General features: G+C 45.8%; 1 protein-coding gene across 1 annotated transcript; it reads right to left on the minus strand.

Annotated features, from left to right (window-relative positions):
- Positions 1-15231: 15231 nt before the first annotated feature.
- LOC143962074 (uncharacterized) lies at positions 15232-18314 on the minus strand. The gene is made up of 2 exons (XM_077471407.1): positions 18173-18314; positions 15232-17154 (listed from the first exon to the last, which is right to left on the minus strand). Exons 1-2 carry the CDS (start codon positions 18182-18184, stop codon positions 15232-15234), a joined length of 1935 nt encoding a protein of 644 aa, XP_077327533.1. The 5' UTR covers positions 18185-18314.
- Positions 18315-21208: the final 2894 nt, after the last annotated feature.

The following is a 21208-nucleotide window of genomic DNA, read 5'->3' on the forward strand; positions in this document are numbered from 1 at the left end:
GGGCATTTATACACCTTCCTTACCAGACCAATTTTTAGCTTTCAGCGCTCTCACATTTTGAATGCCAATAACTCAGTCATGCAACACTGTACCCAAACAAAATTGTTATCATTTTTTTCATACAAATAGAGCTTTCTTTTGGTGGTATTTAATCACCACTGGGTTTTTTATTTTTTGCGACATAAGTGAAAAAAGAGCGAAAATTTTGAAAAAAAAAACACTTTTTTTTGTTTCTATGATAAAATTTTGCAAATAAGTCATTTTTGTTCATAAATTTGGGCCAAAATGTATACGGCTACATCTCTTTGGAAAAATAAACCAAATTAGTGGATATTATTTAGTCTCTTTGAAAGTTATAAAGTCTACAAGCTATGGTGAAAATCATTGAAAATTGATCACATCTGATCACACCTGATGTACTGAAGGCCTATCTCATTTCTTGAGGTTCTGAAATGTCAATAAAGTACAAATACCCCCCCAAAATTTTTTGGAAAAGTAGATAGTCCAAGGTATTTAGTAAGAGACATGGTGAGTTTTTTGAAGTTGTAATTTTTTCCCGCAATTCTTGGGAAAAAAAAGAATGTTTTAGTTTTTTTTGTTTTTACAAAATTGTCATAATAACAAGTTATTTCTCATACACAGCATATGCATACTTCCAATTACACCCCAAAATACATTCTGCAACTCTTCCCGAGTTTGGCGATACCACATGTGTGGGACTTTTACACAGGCTGGCCACACAGAGAGATCCAACATGCAGGGAACACCGTAAGCGGTTCTAGGAGCATAAACGACACCTCTAATTTCCTAACGACCTATTACATTTGTGAAGGCCCTGGAGCATCAGGACAGTAGAATTACCCACAAAATTACCCCATTTTGGAAAGCAGACACCCCAATGTATATTCTATGAGGCACAGTGAGTCTTTTGAACAGTTAATTTTTTTCCACAAGTCTTCGGAAAACATGGAAAGAAAATGAAAACATTTATTTTTTACACAAAGTGGTCAGTTTATAAGGTATTTCTAACTCAAAGCAAAGCATGTACATAGCAAAAATTACACCCCAAAATACATTCTGCTACTCATCCTGAGTATGGCGATACCACATGTATGTGACTTTTACACAGCATGTCCACATACAGAGGCCCAACATGCAGGGAGCGCCATCAGGTGTTCTAGGAGCATAAATGACACCTCTAATTTCCTAACGACCTATTATATTTGTAAAGTATTAACCCATGAAATGACCCCATTTTGGAAAACAAACACCCCAAAGTATATTCTATGAAGCATTATGAGTCTTTTGAACAGCTAATTTTTTTACACAAGTCTTCGGAAAACATGGAGAGAAAATTTAATTTTTTTTTTTTTTTTTACACAAAGTTGTCCATTTATAAGATATTTCTAACACATAGCATGTATATAGCAAAAATTACACCCCAAAACACATTCTGCTACTCCTCCTGAGTATTGCGATACCACATGTGTGAGACCTTTATACAGCCTGGCCTTATACAGAGGTCCAACATGGAAGTGGTACCTTCAGGCGTTCTAGGAGCATAAATGACACATCTCATTTCGTTCCTACCTATCACACTTTTGAAGGTCCTGGAGCACCAGGACAATGGAATTGCCCACAAAATGACCCCATTTTGGAAAGCAAACACCCCAATGTTTATTCTATGAGGCATGGGCTGCAAATAGGTACTCGAGTACTCTGATGAGCTGGTGACAGGTACTCTGTTACTCCGACGGGCTGGTGACAGGTACTCTGTTACTCCGACGGGCCGGTGACAGGTACTCGGGTACTCCCACGGGCTGGTGACAGGTACTCGGGTACTCCGACAGGCTGGTGACAGGCATTCGGGTACTCAGATGAACTGTGACAGGTACTCAGATGAACTGTGACAGGTACTCAGATGGGCTGTGAAAGGTACTCGGGTACTCAGATGGGCTGTGACAGATACTCAAGTACTCGGGTATTCAGATGGACTGTGACAGGTACTCAGATGGACTGTGACAGGTACTCGGGTACTCGGATGGGTTGTGACAGGTACTGGGGTACTCAGATGGGCTGACAGGTACTCGGGTACTCAGATGGGCTGTGACAGGTACTCGGGTACTCAGATGGGCTGGGACAGGAACTCAGATGGGCTGGGACAGGTACTCTGGTACTTGGGTACTCAGATGGACTGTGACAGGTACTCAGATGGACTGTGACAGGTACTCAGGTACTCAGATGGGCTGTGATGGGTACCTAGGTACTCGGGTACTCAGATGGGCTGTGACAGGTACTCAGGTACTCGGGTACTCAAATGGGCTGTGACAGGTACTCGGGTACTCAGATGGGCTGGGACAGGTACTCAGATGGGCTGGGACAGGTACTCGGGTATGCGGGTATTCAGATGGGCTGGGACAGGTACTCGGGTACTCAGATGGGCTGACAGGTGCTCAGGTACTCGTGTACTCAGATGGGCTGACAGGTAGTCAGATGGGCTGGGACAGGTACTTGGGTACTCCGATGGGCTGGTGACAGGTACTCAGGTACTCCGACGGGCTGGTGACAGGTACTTGGGTACTCCGACAGGCCAGTGACAGGTACTCAGGTACTCCCACGGGCTGGTGACAGGTACTCGGGTACTCCGACGGGCTGGTGACAGGCATTCGGGTACTCAGATGAACTGTGACATGTACTCAGATGAACTGTGTCAGGTACTCAGATGGGCTGTGACAGGTACTCGGGTACTCAGATGGGCTGTGACAGATACTCAAGTACTCGGGTATTCAGATGGACTGTGACAGGTACTCAGATGGACTGTGACAGGTACTCGGGTACTCAGATGGGTTGTGACAGGTACTGGGGTACTCAGATGGGCTGACAGGTACTCAGATGGGCTGGGACAGGTACTCGGGTACTCAGATGGGCTAGGACAGGTACTCAGGTACTCAGATGGGCTGTGACAGGTACTCGGGTACTCAGATGGGCTGTGACAGGTACTCGGGTACTCAGATGGGCTGGGACAGGTACTCAGATGGGCTGGGACAGGTACTCAGGTACTCGGGTACTCAGATGGACTGTGACAGGTACTCAGATGGACTGTGACAGGTACTCAGGTACTCAGATGGGCTGTGATGGGTACCTAGGTACTCGGGTACTCAGATGGGCGGTGACAAGTACTCGGGTACTCAGATGGGCTGTGACAGGTACTCCGGTACTCAGATGGGCTGGGACAGGTACTCAGATGGGCTGGGACAGGTACTCAGGTACGCGGGTATTCAGATGGGCTGGGACAGGTACTCGTGTACTCAGATGGGCTGACAGGTACTCAGATGGGCTGGGACAGGTTTTCGGGTACTCAGGTGGGCTTGGACAGGTACTCGGGTACTCAGGTGGGCTGGGACAGGTACTCGGGTACTCAGGTGGGCTGGGACAGATGCTCGGGTACTCAGATGGGCTGGGACAGGTACTCGGGTACTCAGATGGGCTGGGACAGGTACTCGGGTACTCAGATGGGCTGTGATGGGTGATGACAGGTACTTTGTGGGTGGTGACAGGTCCTCTTTATTGGGGGGGGGGTAATCAGTGTGTGATTGGTGTACACTAGGCGGTAACGGGATGTTATCGCAATCTCATCCTCACACACGATCAGTGAGTGAGGTGGAGAACCCGTTAACATCTTGTTACCGTGGTTTGTTTACATTCTGTGACCGGCTGTTCACTTGATAAAGAGCCAATTTCATTGGCTCTTTACTGCAATCGGGGCTGGGCTGTGTCAGGGTGACAAGCCGCATCCCCAATCGGCGCTCTGCATGCGCCTTAGGCACGTGTACGAGCCCTGTAACAGGACAGTACATGTGACCGGCTTTGATTGGGCACGGCCGGTCACATGTATCAGGGGGTGGATGGGGATGAAAATCTCACAGAAAGGGGATGGGCTGTGTCCGAGGGACACACCTCATCCACGATCACCGTGCTGTGGGCCCCCGGGGGAGCGGCAAAATACCGAGGCAGTCATATGACGTCCACCCAGGATGCGAGATCCCATCTGTGGCCGTCATATGACTATGGCCGGGTATTGAAGTGGTTAACAGTCTTCCATTCAGGTATCGCCGGCTGTTGCTGTCCCCGGCAGAGTGCATTTGATATCACTCTGCCTGTGGCAAGAGATGGCGCTATACAGGAAGCATCAGCTTATACAGCTCTGCTCCACAGCTGCTTGCTTTGCCGGCTTCATTAACACAGATGCTCTGGGATGGCGGGTCTGCAACCCATGATCTGGGCTTGCCATTCTGCCATCCCACAGAAGGAGGTCGCGGGCCACATCAGAGGGCTCCGTGGGCCACTGGTTGGGCACCCCTGCCTTAGACCATTCAGAGTAAGAATAATTAACCACTACTCTCTGAATTAGTTTTTTAGCCAGTTTTCTATCCATTTACAAATTGATCTTTCCAAGCCTGTAGATTTCACCTTACATAGGCTACTGTGTGCCAAAGTCCATCCAAATGTGCATGCTTATGCCCATGAGCATGTCCCCCTCTCTCCCCCCTCTCCTCCCCCCTTTCCCCAGGGAGGAGAGAAACCTTTTCTTTCCCCCCTCTCTTTCTCTCTTCCCCCCCATCCCTCCTCATCTCTCACGCCCATAAACACATCCCCCTCTCTTCCCCCAGGGGGAAGGAGAGAGACCTTCCTTTCTACCCTCTCTTTCTGTCTTTTTTCCCCTTACCCCCCCCTCTCACGCCCATGAGGACGTCCCCCTCTCCTCCCCCATTCCCCTAGGGGGATCTACAGAGACCTCCCTTTCCACCCTCTCTTTCTATCTTTCCCCCCACCTTACCTCCCCCTCTGTCTCTCACGCCCATGAGCATGTCCCCCTCTCTCACTCCTCTCCTCCCCCATTCCCCAGGGAAGGAGAGAGACCTTCCTTTCTCCCTCTCTTTTCCCCCTTTTCCCCCTTCCCCCTTTTTCTCTTTTCCCCCTTACCCCCCTCTGTCTCTCACTCCCATGAGCACGTCCCCCTCTCTAACCCCTCTCCTCCCCCATTGTCCCAGTGGCAAGGAGAGAGACCTTCCTTTCTCCCTTCTCTTTCTATCTTTTTCCCCCCTCACTCTGCCCCCACTCTCTCCCTCCCCTCCAAGTATCACCCACCTCATTCTCTTCACATTACTCATTACTTCCTATGGATTAACTGTGGGTATAGAATTGGATATATTGGGGCGTGGCCTGGACATGGCGGAGTAGAGAGGTATTTGAGAGGAGCTCCCAGCCATCACCTATCCTACCCAATCTATTTTGCTCCTTTGACTGCATTATGCTCTCCTCGAGGAAGCGCTCATCAAAGAGGTCCACTAAACAGACCCCTTCAGCATCTCCGCCCGGGGGAAATACAACGTTTATTCCAGCAGTTACAGTCCGTCTCCCCGGACCCCAAGATGGTGGAGGCACATGCTTCCCACAGCGCAGAACATGATACTCAACCTGCTTTGCTGTCAGGCTCCCAAAGCCCTAAGCTTAACGCAGCACCCCGTCAGCTATCTCAGCGGTACCGGGAGGGTCACCACAATTTCCCCTGACATATTGGGCAGACGAAGAGCTAAGGGCCATACTCCGAGCCCTCCCGACAAAAGCAGACATTGAAGCTCTGGTCGGGCGGGTTGAGGCGGCACACCATAAGGAGTTACAGGCAGTGAAACAGGAAGTGCAGTCCCTATCCACCAGACTTACGGCGAGGGGGTTCTGTGTTGGCGCTGGACCGCTGTCAGGGCTGTCTTAGCCCTTCCTTCTCTGGGCTGGCTACTCAGCTGTCGGCTAATTGCCAACTCTCTTCTCTCTCCACAGCCACCAGCTGTTCCTGATGATGCTCGTCTGACCTGCCTACTTAAAGCCTTCCAGCTCACTTCACCTCTGCCTTCGCCTTGGTCACATCACTAGAAACCATCTCCTGCGGTTTGTCTAAAGACTCACTTGCTGACATCCCTTCTGGCTCCTTATCCTGCTTGCTGTTGCTCTACTTGGATCCCTGACTTCTGGCCTGGCTGACTACCCGATCTGGTTACTGGACACTGGTTATGCTTGACCACGCTTTTTCTATTTACCTTTTTATTTTTATTAATAAACAAGTGTGATTTAATTGTACTTCTGTCTCAGTCTGATTCATGGTTTCTGACAACCGCAGAGTCTCGGAGCTAGAGGCACATCACCGTTTCCAGACCGAGAGAACAGTGGACATGCAACTACACCTGGAAGAGATGGAGGACAGAAGCCACAGGAATAACCTGTGGCTCCGCGGCCTCCCGGAGGCTACGGGACAGGTGGATCTTGAGGCAACGGTGGCGGTTATCTTCCGCAGAGTGGCGGGAGACAAGCTACAGGGCCGACTTGCATTCGACAGGATCTATCTTGCACTGGGATCCAGGTCGGAGGACCCAGCCAGACCGCGGGATGTGATTTGTAGACTACATCACTACACCCACAGGGAGTTTGTGGCGCGGAAGGTGTGGGATGTCCAGGACCTGGAGTTGGATGGAGCACAGCTAAAGATCCTGCCTGACATATCCAGGGCAACGTTACAGCACAGAGCAATGCTGAAACCCCTCTTGGATCTGGTGAGGAGACGAAACATCACTTACCGTTGGGGTTTCCCCCTATCGGTCACCTTCCGGCGGGATCAACATTCCTTTACTCTTCGCTTGCCAGAGTCACTGCCAGCTCTCTTTGCATTTATGGGGGCTGAGCCGATAGAGATCCCTAACTGTCTTGGTTACATTCCCGGCTTCCAGGGTCGCAGGAACAGCGCTAGCGTGAGCGGGGGATTGCCTCCCAGACCTCCGAGAAGTCGTCGGCGGTCTCGCACAGCATTCCCAGAGGATGCCCGTGAAGCGTAAGTACATGCTATGCATCTTTCCCCTGGCCTTGAACTGATACTTTTGGTTCCTCCCCAGTCGCTCTGCAGGTGAAGGGTATACCCTTGACTTGAACAGCCCCGGAAGCTGCCGAGCGGATTCTGCACACCAGGACCTAGCGGTTTGACTTATGGTTCCCCCCCCACTGACTTGTGGCCCCACCTTTTTTTTTCATCTGAATATCGGCCATCCGGGGACAGCTTGGGTTAGGGGGAGCCGTAGGCCTCCCTATTGATCATTGGGTTTGACCCCGGCCATCCCTGGGGGGGCTGGAGTTCCCTCCCTCCGGGCTGTGTACACCTGGATATAGATGGGGCGGATCAAGCCCCTCCTGGGCAACTGTGAGTCTCTGTTACAGGAGCCTCAGCTAGCATGACATTCATGCGCTTCCCCTCACACCACTGCTATTTCCCGGGGCTTGCCTATATAGGTGGGTCAGAGTTTAACTTTGACTTGGGCTGGTGGGCGGGTGGGATGTTGATAAGAGGTGTCACCTGTACGGCAGTGTCCGGGTTGGGGGCCGACTGTTACCTCCTGCTGTACTCCACCCCCTCCTCCTCCCGGAATTGCTTGTGGGGGCGGGGTCTATCTGCTCGTTTATTGCCCACCTGGGACGGTGGGAGTGGGGTTCAGGGTGAACATATGCCCAAGCGGCCGACCTATTTGCAGTTGAGACTGCCTGGAATGGCTCCACCTCCAGACCGATACGCCACTTTTGATCCCTGTTATAGGGAGCGAACCGGTGGAGGACAAGGGGGATCCCTCACGGAGTCCCCACCACCTTCATGACTTTCTGGTTAGGGGGGCAGCCTGACTGATGTGCTTAGACCCGTCCGGTGGACCGAGAGCATTGGGGGACATGTTCTGCAAAAAGCACCAGTGGGGAGGTAATCTATTGGTGAAATGTTAATAAGATGGAGGTTGTTGGCCAGGGAGGGTTCTTATACTTTTGTTTCTGCTTTTTTGAATAGAATTGCCAGGGTTGAGTGCCTAATGTGGGGTATCTGTTAGGGTATCTCTTGACGGCTCCATGTTATTGTTATTTTTCCTCTTTGACCATGGAAGTTTCAAGCTTTGAGTTCGGGTGGGTGGGGAGGCTGGGGCCCCTCCTCTCTCTCGGTCACAGTCCTACCTTACCCCCAAATAGGCCTATGCACACCCCCAGGATCTGGAGGGTAGTGTGTCAGTTCAAGTTTTAACTTGTCTATATAGAGCGTCGGGTCCTATACTTGGGACCTCCACCACTACTACTTTTCCACACACAGGAGAGTGGCCCTACCTTGTACCTTTTCCTTGGGCCCCTTTCTTGTCCTAGTTGTTTTCCTTTCCTCAACTCCTGTCTGTCTCATCTAACCTCATTCCCGTGCTCCCCTCTTCCTTCTTGATCTCTCCCCCTTCCCCCTCCCTTGCACAGCCGAGGTGATGGATTCTATGAAAATAGTTTTGCTTAATGCCAAGGGCCTGAACATCCCAGAAAAAAGGCGCATGCTTTTGAATGACCTTTGGAAGTCCCAGACAGACGTAGCCTTTATTCAGGAAACTCACTTTCAACATGATAAATACCCACTTCTCAAAAACAGATTCTTCCCCATCGCATACCACTCTACCAACTCAATGGCCAAAACTAAACGAGTATCCATTCTAATCTCTAGTAAACTCCCGTGGAGGTGTCAGGCAGTACTAGGAGACCCGGAAGGCCGATACATGTTCCTTAAGGGGATTGTCGGGGACGTCCAAATGACCCTAGCAACGGTATTTGCGCCCAATGAACACCAGGGCACTTTTATCACACACATTCTTGACAAGCTGAGTGATTTTACGTCGAGCCAGTTGATTCTGGGTGGAGATTTTAACATGCCCCTGATCCCCACATCAGATACTTCCACGGGCCTCTCGTCAATACCCCCGTCCCATCGAAAGCATGGCGCCTGCAACACTCGGATGAACGGGATTACACATACTACTCGCATACTCACAAACTCTACTCCATAATTGATTACTTCTTGATACCCCACAATCAACTACACTCAGTAACTAACTCCTCCATATGCCATATTACATGGTCAGACCATGCTCCTGTATCCTTGACCTATACCCTTACTGGGAGACAGAAGGCCAACTCACGGTTCTGACGGCTGAATGAGAGTCTCCTCCAAGTACCTGAAATCTTGAAGGAAGTAACTAATACTCATGCCGCGTACACACAACTTGTGTGTTGTGTTGTTTTTTTTTAATTCCCACAGGTGAATGGGTAGGGGTACATTGTACCCCATACTAATTCACATAGGGGGCCGGGATCTGGTGGCCCCTTATTAAAGGGGGCTCCCGGATTCCGATAAGCCCCCCACCCGCAGACCCCGACAACCAGTGGCCAAGGTTGTCAGGAAGAGGTCCTTGTCCTCATCAACATGGGAACAAGGTGCTTTGGGGTGGGGGGGCGCGCATGTTGAGGGCATGCGGCCTGGTACGGCTCAGGAGGGGGGCGCTCGCTCGTCCCCACCCCCTTTCCTGGCTGGCCGGGTAGCGTGCTCAGATAAGGGTCTGATATGGACCTAGGGGAGACCCCCACACTGATTTTTCTGCGTAGGGATTCCCCTTTAAGTCCATACCAGGTGACGGGGCCAGCGACGCTTCCTTAGCTGGCCCCGGCTACCTGGAGCCACTCTCAAAATGAGCAGACTTTTCTCCGGGCGGGAAAAGTCCATTCATTTCAAAAGTACAGCGGCCTGGTACACACACGGCCGTACTGTCCGCCAAAATGCGAGCCCGGACTTTTGGGTAAAAAAAAGTCGGCCGGAGCCTACACACGGGCGGATTGTCCGCCGGACTTTTCCACCGAATTGTTTGATGGTGTGTACGAGGCATTACTCTATACTTCCGGGAGAATGATGCACCAGACTGTAACCCAGGCTCTCTATGGGAAGCCCACAAGGCAGTCCTGAGGGGACTCTTAATCAGCCATGGAGCAAGAATAAAAAGAGAACGATCAGCACAGCTTTCAAAACTCTTGGCTTCTTTATCGACTACAGAGGCACGACACAAGCATGCACCCTCCCAGGCCCTAGAGTTAGAGCTTGGGACAATCCGTAAACACATCACAGACCTACTGCATTTCAAGGCCAAAGCGGCCATACAATGTTGCCGCCAACTCGCGTATGAGTCTGGGGACAAATGTGGGAAAACGTTGGCTAGAGCTGTCAGGGAACTAAAACAAGTTGCCTATATCCCTCATATTACCGGCCCGAATGGCCAGAAGGCTACCCTCCCACAACAGATTTCAAATGTATTTGGCGACTTTTATGCTAAGTTATATAATTTACCGCGAGGTCAAGCCGCTCAATCAGATGTTGACGACTATGTAGCAGGCTCCCAAATGCCAACCCTCCCTACAGATGTTAGAGATGAGCTAGAGACACCCATAACCTTAAAAATGGGGGGAGGGGGGAGAAGGGAAGAAAGTGGGACTTTAGATGAAGCACACAGCAAGTAAACAAGTTGGTCAAGTGACTAGAAAGTTATATTTATTCATATTTCATAATCCCTTGGCTTGGACACACTGGGGAGATGGACTGGCGCTAATCGCCGGACGGCTGAGCCGCCCAGGTGAAAGCATTCCTCTCGTCGGTATTGTCTCGGTCAGCGTGGTGCTGGGGGCGGGACAAAGTCGGTGCACCTGCTCTACGTGACGGATCATATTCACTTTTTCAGGGCCCATTTTATGGCTATAGGTACACTTAAATGTTAATTTTTTTTTTCTCACCACTTTGACACACTAACATGTACACATTATTAATATATTTTTATTTTAAATTTTTCTCGCTTAGGCTCCCCTTTGGGATTTTCATTCACACTTCACTTCACACATGCACATTTTCACTTTGGAGGTGCCTGTGGTGGGTGTTATCGCCCATGCTGGCCTTTGTGGTGACCGGGAGTTGTGCTCTGCGATGTTGTGGCGATCCCCGATGCTATTCTGCTGGTGTGTGGGTGCAGACGTGAGTTGGATGCATAGCCCTCATTAACTATAAAATTATACTTTTTTTCCTCTTATATTTTTTGCTCAATCTCTGTTATTTTATTTTTTATTATTTTTTGTTCATTTTTTTTATTCATTTTTTTTATTTTTAATTTTAGATTTACTCCATGATTTTGCTCCTGATGAGCGTTTGTCGTGCCGCGAAACGCGTCAAGCTTTTATCATTTTTTATTTCTACTTTAATGATGGAACAATAAGACATCATTTGATTTTATTTGTATTCAATATAATTTATTATGAAATTCTGAAAGTGTACTATATGCATTAATTATCATTGCTGCTTTTTTCAAATGTTAAGGTCTGTCGGATTGGGATACATTTTCTATACATTGTATGCTTATCCAAGATCCACCTTATAGAGGTTTGATGCCCAAAATGTTTTTTTAGAGGCTTAATGCCCAAAATGTTTTATGGTGGATTATGGATTATGAAATATGAATAAATATAACTTTCTAGTGGCTTGACCAACTTGTTTACTTGCTGTGTGCTTCATCTAAAGTCCCACTTTCTTCCCTTCTCCCCCCTCCCCCCATTTTTAATATTTTGATAGGGATGGAGGCGGGCATGTCTTTGATGCTCGCTTCATTTAAAGTCCCAAAATTGTATTCTGCTTACACCCATAAACTTAGAAGAGCTGCAGACGACCATCAGTTCCATGAAATTAGGGAAAGCTCTGGGCCCAGATGGATATACCATTCATTACTACAAAACCTTCCTTCCCATTATAGGCCCACGAATGGTAGCGTTCTTTAATTCAATTGGGACAGAAGCAATCCTTCCCAGAGACATGTTAAAAGCCCACATTTCCTTGATCCCCCAAAGAGGATAAGGATCCCACCCTGTGCGGAAGCTATAGACCCATATCTCTGTTCAACACAGACTTAAAATTGTACACCAAGATCCTGTCTTCCAGGCTGGCAAATCATCTCCAGTCTTTAATCCATCTAGACAGGTGGGTTTCATACCCACCAGGGAGGCTTGAGACAATACCATTAAAGTTTTAAACCTCCTCCATGTTGCCAGCACTGAGGGCTCTCCCTGCGTATTTCTGAGCACCGACGCTGAGAAAGTGTTTGACAGGGTGAACTGGAAGTTCATGCTTGCAGTGCTCCGTCATATAGACCTGGGAGACAGGATGCTCAATTGGATCAACAGTATCTATTCTAACCCCACGGCGCAGGTGAAAGCAATGGCCTCCTCTCAGCTCCTTTCCCTATCATGAATGGAACAAGGCAGGGGTGCCCGTTGTCCCCCCTCCTATTTGCGCTCTCACTAGAGCCTTTTCTATGCAAAATACGCCTGAACCCTGATATTCAGGGCCTCTCCCTAGGTGGCATTCATTGTAAAATCTCAGCTTATGCTGACGACCTGCTGTTTTCTTTGACCAATCCTAGGATCTCCCTCCCAAATCTTCTTAAAGAATTTGATGCCTATGGTGCGCTATCAAATCTAAAAATACATTTTTCAAAATCAGCAGCCATGCGAATAGCCATCGCCCCTTCAGTAATGCGTTCAATGCAAGCCCACTTTCGTTTCAGGTGAACAGCTGTAGCACTAAAATACTTAGGAACCATATTCCAGTAGATATGAGCTCAACTTCCCCCGTATCTTGACCAAGGCCCACACCCTATTAGAAAACTGGAATAGAGGGCTGCACTCGTGGTTCGGCAGATGTAACCTCCTGAAAATGTGTATCTTACCCAAAATCCTCTATCTCCTCCAAGCCCTTCCCATTCATATACCACACTCTATCTTTAAGCAGGTCCATGCCCTTTTTTCACGCTTTATCTGGGCCAACAAAAAAACACACTTAAATAGGGTACAGATGTCATTGCCAAACAGCAGGGAGGCTTGGGAGTACCGGATATTAAACAATACTTTCAGGCCACACACCTAGGACGCTTGCTAGACTGGAGACGAAATAGAGGGACTAAACTATGGGTGCAGATTGAGCAAGCTCAGACAAACATCCCATTAAAGGGAGCGTTATGGTGCTTCGCCTCTCTCCCCTCAAGACTGAAAGCACATCCACTCATGGGTACCACACTACGTCACAGTAGACAGATGGCTGTGCAGTCGTCCCTCACTTCGCACAACTCTCCGCTCTACCCAATTCTGGGACATTCTGATTTTACACCAGGCCTTCAGTCCTCAGAGTTTGGTGGGTTGAGGTGCGCAGGGTTGGACCATGTCGCTAAGTTTGTAATAGCGGGACGTTGGCCCACCTTACCAGAACTGACTGAGGGGGTAGGCACCTACCGACTACCCTTCTGGAAAGTGGTGCAGTTACACCACTTCCTTCACTCGATCTCAGACCCGCAGGACTTTGCCCGTCCACTAACCACTTTTGAAGAGTACAGGTACTGAGCCACTGGCAAGAATCCTGTCCAAAATGTACTCGCTGATTAACTCGCCACCCACACAACCTTATCTACTCGGTCTGGCTGGATGGGAGGGCGAGCTTGGTTGCAAATTTTTGGAAACCCAAAACAGAAAATCGTAAGCTGTGCGGTCAAAACGTCAATTTGCACAAAAACACGGGAGACTAACTATAAAATCTGGACGAGGTGGTACCTCACGCCTTCCAGGTTGCACAAATGCTTCCCCAACACTTCGGACCGCTGTTGGCGGTGTGAACAGGAGGAGGGCACAATGCTTCACATCTTTTGGTCCTGCTCTGAACTCCAGAATTTTTGGAGAACAGTTAGGAACATTACCCAAAGATTTACGGATTATTTAATACCAGATAACGCAGCCTTCTTCCTCTTACATCTGTCAAAAATACTGATCAAAAAATACAAGAAATCACTGATTCGCCATCTTTTGAATGCAGCGAAGGCATGTATACCTCTTCGTTGGAAACAACAGAGCCCGCCGACAGTGGCAGATTGGATCCGTAAGGTGGAGGAATGCAGTAAGCTAGAAGACTTGGTACTGCATAACATAAACACGAGAAATACTTGTCTACCTGGGCTATCTGGAACCTCTTTATTTACTCAGATGAGGGAATTAACCTCCGAGGGCCATAAATGGCCAATAACCAGCTATAATTTCATGGCACAGGAGGCGAATTCTGGCGCCACCTCTCACCTCGGCTAACGAACCAACCCCCCCCCCCCCACCTCTGCTTTTCTCTTTTCTAACTTTGCCCCCTCTGTTTCTTTTCCCATCTTAACACCTATATTTTCAATGGACTCTGTATGACTCTGTAATGTTATCTGTAACCTAAATATGTAGAAACTGTTTTAAGTACACATGTTGCATCTTCAGATTGGTTGTAATGCTGGGAACTCTCCCTTGGTTGTCGTTTAATAAAATTTATATTTGAAAAAAAAGAATTCGGTATATTGGATTGTACAATATTTTTTATTGTATTCTATTCTTCTCTCATAGTTTTATAGTTATAAAGGTTGAATAAAGACACCAATTAAGCCAATTAAAAGCCAATTAAATTAAAGCCAATTAACCTACCTGCATGTCTTTGGTTTGTGGGAGGAAACCGGAGTACCCGGAGGAAACCCACGCAGGCACAGGGAGAACATGCAAACTCCAGGCAGGTAGTGTCGTGGTTGGGATTTCAACCAGCGACCCTTCTTACTGCTAGATGACAGTGCTAACCACTACACCACTGTGCCGCCCAGAGCCCTGCTCTGCTCCATATAGCCTCTTCTCTCATGCGATCTTCATCCTTCTCTGTTCCATTTTTTCCCTTCTCTTCGTTCTTCTCGCTTCTCCTCTTCTTTTCTCCATTTAGCCTCCTCCCTCTTAGGTAAGGGGGGTAGATAGAAAGAGAGGGTGGAAAGGGGGTCTCTCACGCCTATGAGCATGTCCCCCTCTCTCACTCCTCTCCTCCCCCATTCCCCAGGTATGAAGGAGAGAGACCTTCCTTTCTCCCTCTCTTTCTATCTTTTTCCCCCTTACTTTCCCCCCACTCTTTCCCTCTCCTCCAACTATTACCCCCCTCATTCTCTTCACATTACTCATCTCTTTTTTCTTCAGCCCCCTTCTTCTCGGCTCTTCTTCCCTTCTCCTTTGTTCTTCTCGCTTCTCCTCTTCTTTTCTCCATTTAGCCCCCTCTCTCTTAGGTAAGGGGGGAGATAGAAAGAGAGGGTGGAAAGGGGGTCTCTCACGCCTATGAGCATGTCCCCCTCTCTCACTCCTCTCCTCCCCCATTCCCCAGGTAAGAAGGAGAGAGACCTTCCTTTCTCCCTCTCTTTCTATCTTTTTCCCTCTTACTTTCCCCCCACTCTCCCTCTCCTTCAACTATCAACCCCCTCATTCTCTTCACATTAATCATCCCCTTCTTCTAGCCTCTTCTCTCATGCGATCTTCTTTCTGCTGCATCCACTGTTCTCTTAATTTTATATCCCTTCTTTTTGCCTCTTCCTCTTTCAATTTGTCCTCCCTTTTCTGTACCTCTCTTTCCCATCTTTTCAGTTTTTCTCTCCTCTCCTCTACTCTTTTACATTTATCCTCCTCTCTCTTGCGATCTTCTTCCAGCTGCTTCTCCTGTGCTGCTTTTCTGTTTTCCCATTTTCTCACCTGCTCAGCTCTGAATTTGTCCATCCTTCTCTGTTCCTCTTTTTCCTGTCTCTTTCGTTCTTCTCGCTTCTCCTCATCTTTTCTCCATTTAGCCTCCTCTCTCTTGCGGTCTTCTTCCAGCTGCTTCTTCTCTTTTGCTTTTCTGTCTTCCCATATTTGTGTCTGCTTATCTCTGAGTTCGTCCAAGATTTTCTTTTCCTCTTCTTCCCTTCTCTTCCGTTCTTCTCTCTTTTCCTCTGCTTTTCTCCATTTAGCCTCCTCTCTCTTGCGATCTTCTTCCAGCCTGTTCTCCTCTTCTGTTTTTCTGTTTTCCCATCTTTGCGTCTGCTTATCTCTGAGTCTGTCCATTGTTATCTGTTCCCTTTCTTTCTCTTTCTTCCTTCCTTCTCTCTTCTCCTCTGCTTTTCTGCATTTAGACTCCTCTTTCTTGCGATATTCTTCCAGCAGCTTCTCCTCTTCTTCTTTTGTGTTTTCCCATTTTCTTGCCTCCCCATTTATGATTCTGTCCAGCCTTCTCTGATCTTCTTCTTCCTTTGTCTTCTGTTTTTCTCTATTCTCCTCTGCTTTTTTCCATTCAGCTTCTTCCCTCTTGTAATTTTCTTGCAGCCTCTCCTGCTCTAGTCTTTGCATCTTCTCTTCTCTTTTTCTGTTTTCCCATATTTCCGCCTCCTCAGCTTTTAATTTTTCCTCCCTTCTCTGTTTCTCCTCTTCCTTTCTCTTCTGTTTTTCTCTTGTCTTCCTCAAATTGGCTTCCTCCCTCTCAAAATCTTCTTCCAGCTGCTTCTTCTCATCTCTTTTTTTCTTGTCCCATTTGCGCTGCTCCTCATCTCTGAATTTTTCCTTCCTTCTCAGTTCCTCTTCATCCTCTCTCTTCTGTTCTTTTCTCCTCTCCTCTGCTTTTTTCCATTGAACTTCCTCCCTCTTGCGATTATCATCCAGATGCTTCTTTTCTTCTCTTTTTTTCTTTTCCCATTTGCGCTGCTCCTCATCTCTGATTTTTTCCATCCTTCTTTGTTCCTCTTCTTCCTTTCTCTTCTGTTCTTTTCTTATCTCTTCTGCTTTTCTCCAAGTAGCTTCTTCGTACATGCGATCCCCTTCAAGCTGCTTCTTTTCTGCTCCTATTCTGTTTTTCCATTTTTTCGCCTCCTCATTAATGAGTTTTTCCTCCTTTCCCTGTTCCTCCTTATTCTTTCTCTTCTGTTCATCTATCTTCTCTTCTGCTTTTATCCAATTGGCTTCCTCCCCCTTGCGAACTGCTTCCAGCAGCTTCTTCTCTTCTCTTTTTTTGTTTTCCCATTTTCTCTTCTCCTCCTCTCTGCGTTTTTCCTCCCTTTGCTGTTCCTCTTTTTCCTCTCTCTTTTGTTTTTCTCTCTCCTCCTCTGCTTTTCTCCAATTGGCTTCATCCCTCTTGCGAACTGCTTCCAGCAGCTTCTTTTCTTCTATTTTTTTGATTTCCCATTTTCTCTCCTCCTCCTCTCTGAATTGTTCCTTCCTTCTCTGTTCCTCCTTTTCCTTTCTCTTCTGCTCTTTAGCCCTCGCCTCTGCTTTTCTCTGTTTCTCTTTAGCCTCCTCTCTCTTGCGTTCTTCTTCCAACCACTTCTCCTTTACACTCCTTACTTTATCCCATTTGCTCGCCTCATCAACTCTCCTATAGTTGATGGTGTTCATTTTTCCCTATGAATGAAAAGAAGAAGATCAGCCTAAATTCATATTTAAAAGTTGCGTAACATTGGCATTCATTTGGATTTTGTTTTGTATGGTTTATTATATGATTGTGAAGTTTCTGAAAAAAATGTTCATATTTGATCTGCATTACATGAGGTGAATGTAAACTCATATTCTATTTCTGACTATGTTTGGCATCGTTCCTCGCTGTATACAGTTTTCTTAAAGTGTATGCTGAGCCACAACCTTTTGTTATAATTTTAGATAGTATAGGGAAGAGTTAAAACCCCTATGGAGTTTTTCTTTTTTTCCTGTGATCAGGAGATTTCTCATCACTTCTTGTCCTAGAGATGCAACGGGAAATTTGAGAAAATCTCTCTAAAATGAATGTAATTTCTATCTTAATTGTCACAGGATTGGGTGTCCCCATTTTAAGACTTTACCTCCCCAATTGCGCTGAATTTTTTTAATTACCACTCCTAAGCGGCAATACAGATAACAACTCAACACAGTGTCTAAATTCTCACCACTCTATACAAAAATTATAAACGTCTTCACATAGAATTTTAAAGGACAATTAAAGTCAAGAACAAACATTTAATATGTTGAAGTTAGATAGTCCTTAGATGTGATGGCTGCTTTAGTTTTCATTTTTCATGATTTTCAGCAAGTACAGAAAGTACCCGCTGACCTGTCAAAAAATGCTGTGAATAGACAGCATTATCAAATCAATCTTTCTTCTGTAAACTGCTAATTTTCCCATCTCCCATGTAATTGGAATAAACAAAGGCAGACATGTTTGTAGTCCTGCCTGGGTGGCAGCAATGAGTTCTTACATAGATACAGTGGAGGAGTGAGTATAGTCACCCAGGGACAGGAAATGCGTTCTTCACAGGAAGTGAAAATGTAGCGAAAAAGTCTGACCATATTAGGTCAATAATGTCAAGAGCCTTTGTTCTCCTTTGTGCATGTGCAGTTGTGAGTGTGAAGTCATATAAGAATAGTGAAAAAATATATAGATACTTACTGAATAGCTCATCTTGAAATTTGTCTCTGAAAACTCCAAATAAAATCGGATGCTCTTTAAGACAATGAATACGTTTCCCAAACGTTTACCAAACGCCTGCTAAACCTCAAATTTCTCAAATCTCAAAAAGTTGTCGGCCACAAAATCTGTAAAGATAGAAAAAGACAATATTTAGTAATAAATTCTTGTAACCAGACATCACACAAAGTCATTGACCATAACTACAACTAATGTTAAACATTAAACAACTACTGAACAAGAGCCACAGGCAAAGGTAGTAACGTCTTGATTTTAACTGATTTTTAATCCCTTTTCCTTTAAAGAGCCGCTGACCACCTATGATGATGGGATCATTTGTTTAAAAGTTGGGAGGTGTGGGGGGGGGGGTATAGCGTGCCAGTAAACACCAATGATTGTGGGATCGATTTATTAAGGCCCCTTTCACACTGACACGTTTTTTCAGACGCTACAGCGCTAAAAATAGCGCCTGTATAGCGGCTGAAAAAAGCGGCTCCTTTCACTCCAGTATGAAAGCCGGAGGGCTTTCACACTGGAGCGGTGCGCTAGCAGGACGGTAAAAAAAGTCCTGATAGCAGCATCTTTGGAGCGGTGTATTCACCGCTCCTACCCATTGAAATCAATATATCAATATATATATTGATATATTGATGTATTGATATATATATAGATATATATTGATATATTGATATTGATGATATATTGATATTGATGATATATTGATATATATATATATATATATATATCAATATCAATGCAGCTATACCGCTGGCAAAGCGCCACTGCAGCGTGCTTTGCGGGCAGTTTTAACCCTTTTTCGGCTGCTAGCGGGAGTTAAAACCGATATAACGGCGGTAAAGCGTAAGTAAAAATACCACCGCTTTACCGCCGACGCCCGCACCGCCCCAGTGTGGAAGGGGCCTTAAGGTAAAGAAATGAGAGATAAAGGTAGCAAACCCAAACTCTCACTCTTCTTTCCTTCTTTTATATAATATAGTTATAAAAAAATATAATTCCCAATAATATGCTAGATAGAACCAGTGATGTCACTGCAGGGCTGAGGGAAAAGTCTTTTACTGCCCTTCCCCCACGGCGGAATAACCCTTTCACTTCCTTAGTGCAGGCTTTTCTACATTGACTATGGCTGCTTTCTAAAGAAAACATACTCTAGGACTATTCCCAGCTTTGGATATCATGTACCGGCTTGCAGGTGATTTAAACTAAAAGATCAGTTGGAATCTAAAAATAGTTCAAATCACAGACTTGGCTGCTCCGCCCCCTTTTCTCCAATTAACTAATGTAATATAATGCAGTAATTGATCTAATATAATCATATCATTTGTGAAATGTTATGAATTACTGTGATAATGCAATGATGTTATTCATTAATATAATTAATGTAATTAGTGTAATGTAATTGAAAGAAAAATTGCCATATTGCAATAAATAATATTGTATGGAGGCTTTTCTACATAGACTATGGCTGTTTTGTAAGGAGAACATACCATAGAATTATGCCCAGCTTTGGTTTTCATGTACCGGCACCCTGCCCCCCTTTATACAAGCACACACATATTCTACAATTTGTGCAGAGCAAAGCATGACCTACCTCCTCACACTCCCAGCAACAACTGACTCTGACAACAACTGGCCTCTCTTATATCTACTGCCGTTGCTATAGCAACTGCCAACTGCCACTCCTATACCAACTGCCAGAATCTTGGCATGTGTCCAAGACAATACCATATATGGGCATAGGAGTAAAGTGCCCAAGCCATGAGACCTGTGCAGTGCAATGGGGATATTAATGTAATGATAGAAATAATATAAATTGATGTCATTAATATAAACCATAACCAATGCTGGGAAGAGGGAAGGTCAAAGGGCACCACGTCCTAAATATATAGAATTTTTGTTTAGTATGGAAGCAGGACTTTCATGGTGCCAAGGGTAAATCAATGTTAGAAATTAATATTAAAAAAATTCAGGCAATTTAAACTAACATTTCAGTTAGGATTTAAAAATAATGCTGGCAGGTGATTTCATGTCCCTGTATATACAAAATATAACTGAATATTAGATACATTAATGTCTATCTGTCCATCCATATCTCATGTTAAAAATGAACTGCAAGACAAACTAGCATTTATTTTTAAATTCTTACAGTGGGGAAAAAAAAACTGACAGGCTGACCTGAGTCCAGGGAAAATGTAAAATCGTAGTCACATGACCAGAAATAAGGAGACTTAACCCTATCACTGCCAGAGCATTTTTTGCAAATATTTTTTTTTTTTTTACATGTTTAAAAATTATTTTAGGCCTGAAGATGACATAAACTCCCCAAATATATATATTCTGAAAGCAGAGACTCTAGAGCAGCCTTTCTCAACCTTTTCAACACAGAGAAACCCTTGAAATAATTCTCCGGTCTCGAGGAACCCCCGCTAAAAATGAGAAATCTACAACTCCTGATACATTAGTGTGATGGTCAGTGGGATGAATGGTCCTTACACTGGTGGCCATTGGGAAGAATTACCTCCTTACAGATAGCTAAAAAGGATCAATGGGATCTTGGGAACAGTGGGAACTTATCTGAGAGGCAGAAATTGCCCAATGCTGAAGGAATCCCTAGCAACCTCTGGAGGAACCCTGGTTGAGAATCACTGCCTTAGAGAATAAAATAGCGACAGTTCCAATTTTGTTTGTCACACGATATTAGCACAGTGGTTTATGAAATTAAAAATTTTAGTAAGTCAAAATACAGTATAGTTAATTTTAGAACATACAGAACAAACGCAATAGTGTACCATATTGTTTTTTTTGGTACAATATAAAGGATGAGGTTGCGGCAAGTAAATAGAATACCAACATGTCAAGGCTTGAAGGTTAAGTTCACCTTTGTTCACATTTTTTTTCTAAATTCCAGCTCCCTTATATACCAATAATGTATTTTTTGTGCAAAAATAAAACAGCTTTCTGTTAATTCTACACAGGCTTACCTCACTCTCTTCATAGCTG

Source organism: Lithobates pipiens, unplaced genomic scaffold, assembly GCF_037356315.1.
Source record: "Lithobates pipiens isolate NorthernLeopardFrog02 unplaced genomic scaffold, aLitPip1_a1.2 Scaffold_8, whole genome shotgun sequence".
In the NCBI taxonomy this organism is placed as follows: domain Eukaryota; kingdom Metazoa; phylum Chordata; class Amphibia; order Anura; family Ranidae; genus Lithobates; species Lithobates pipiens.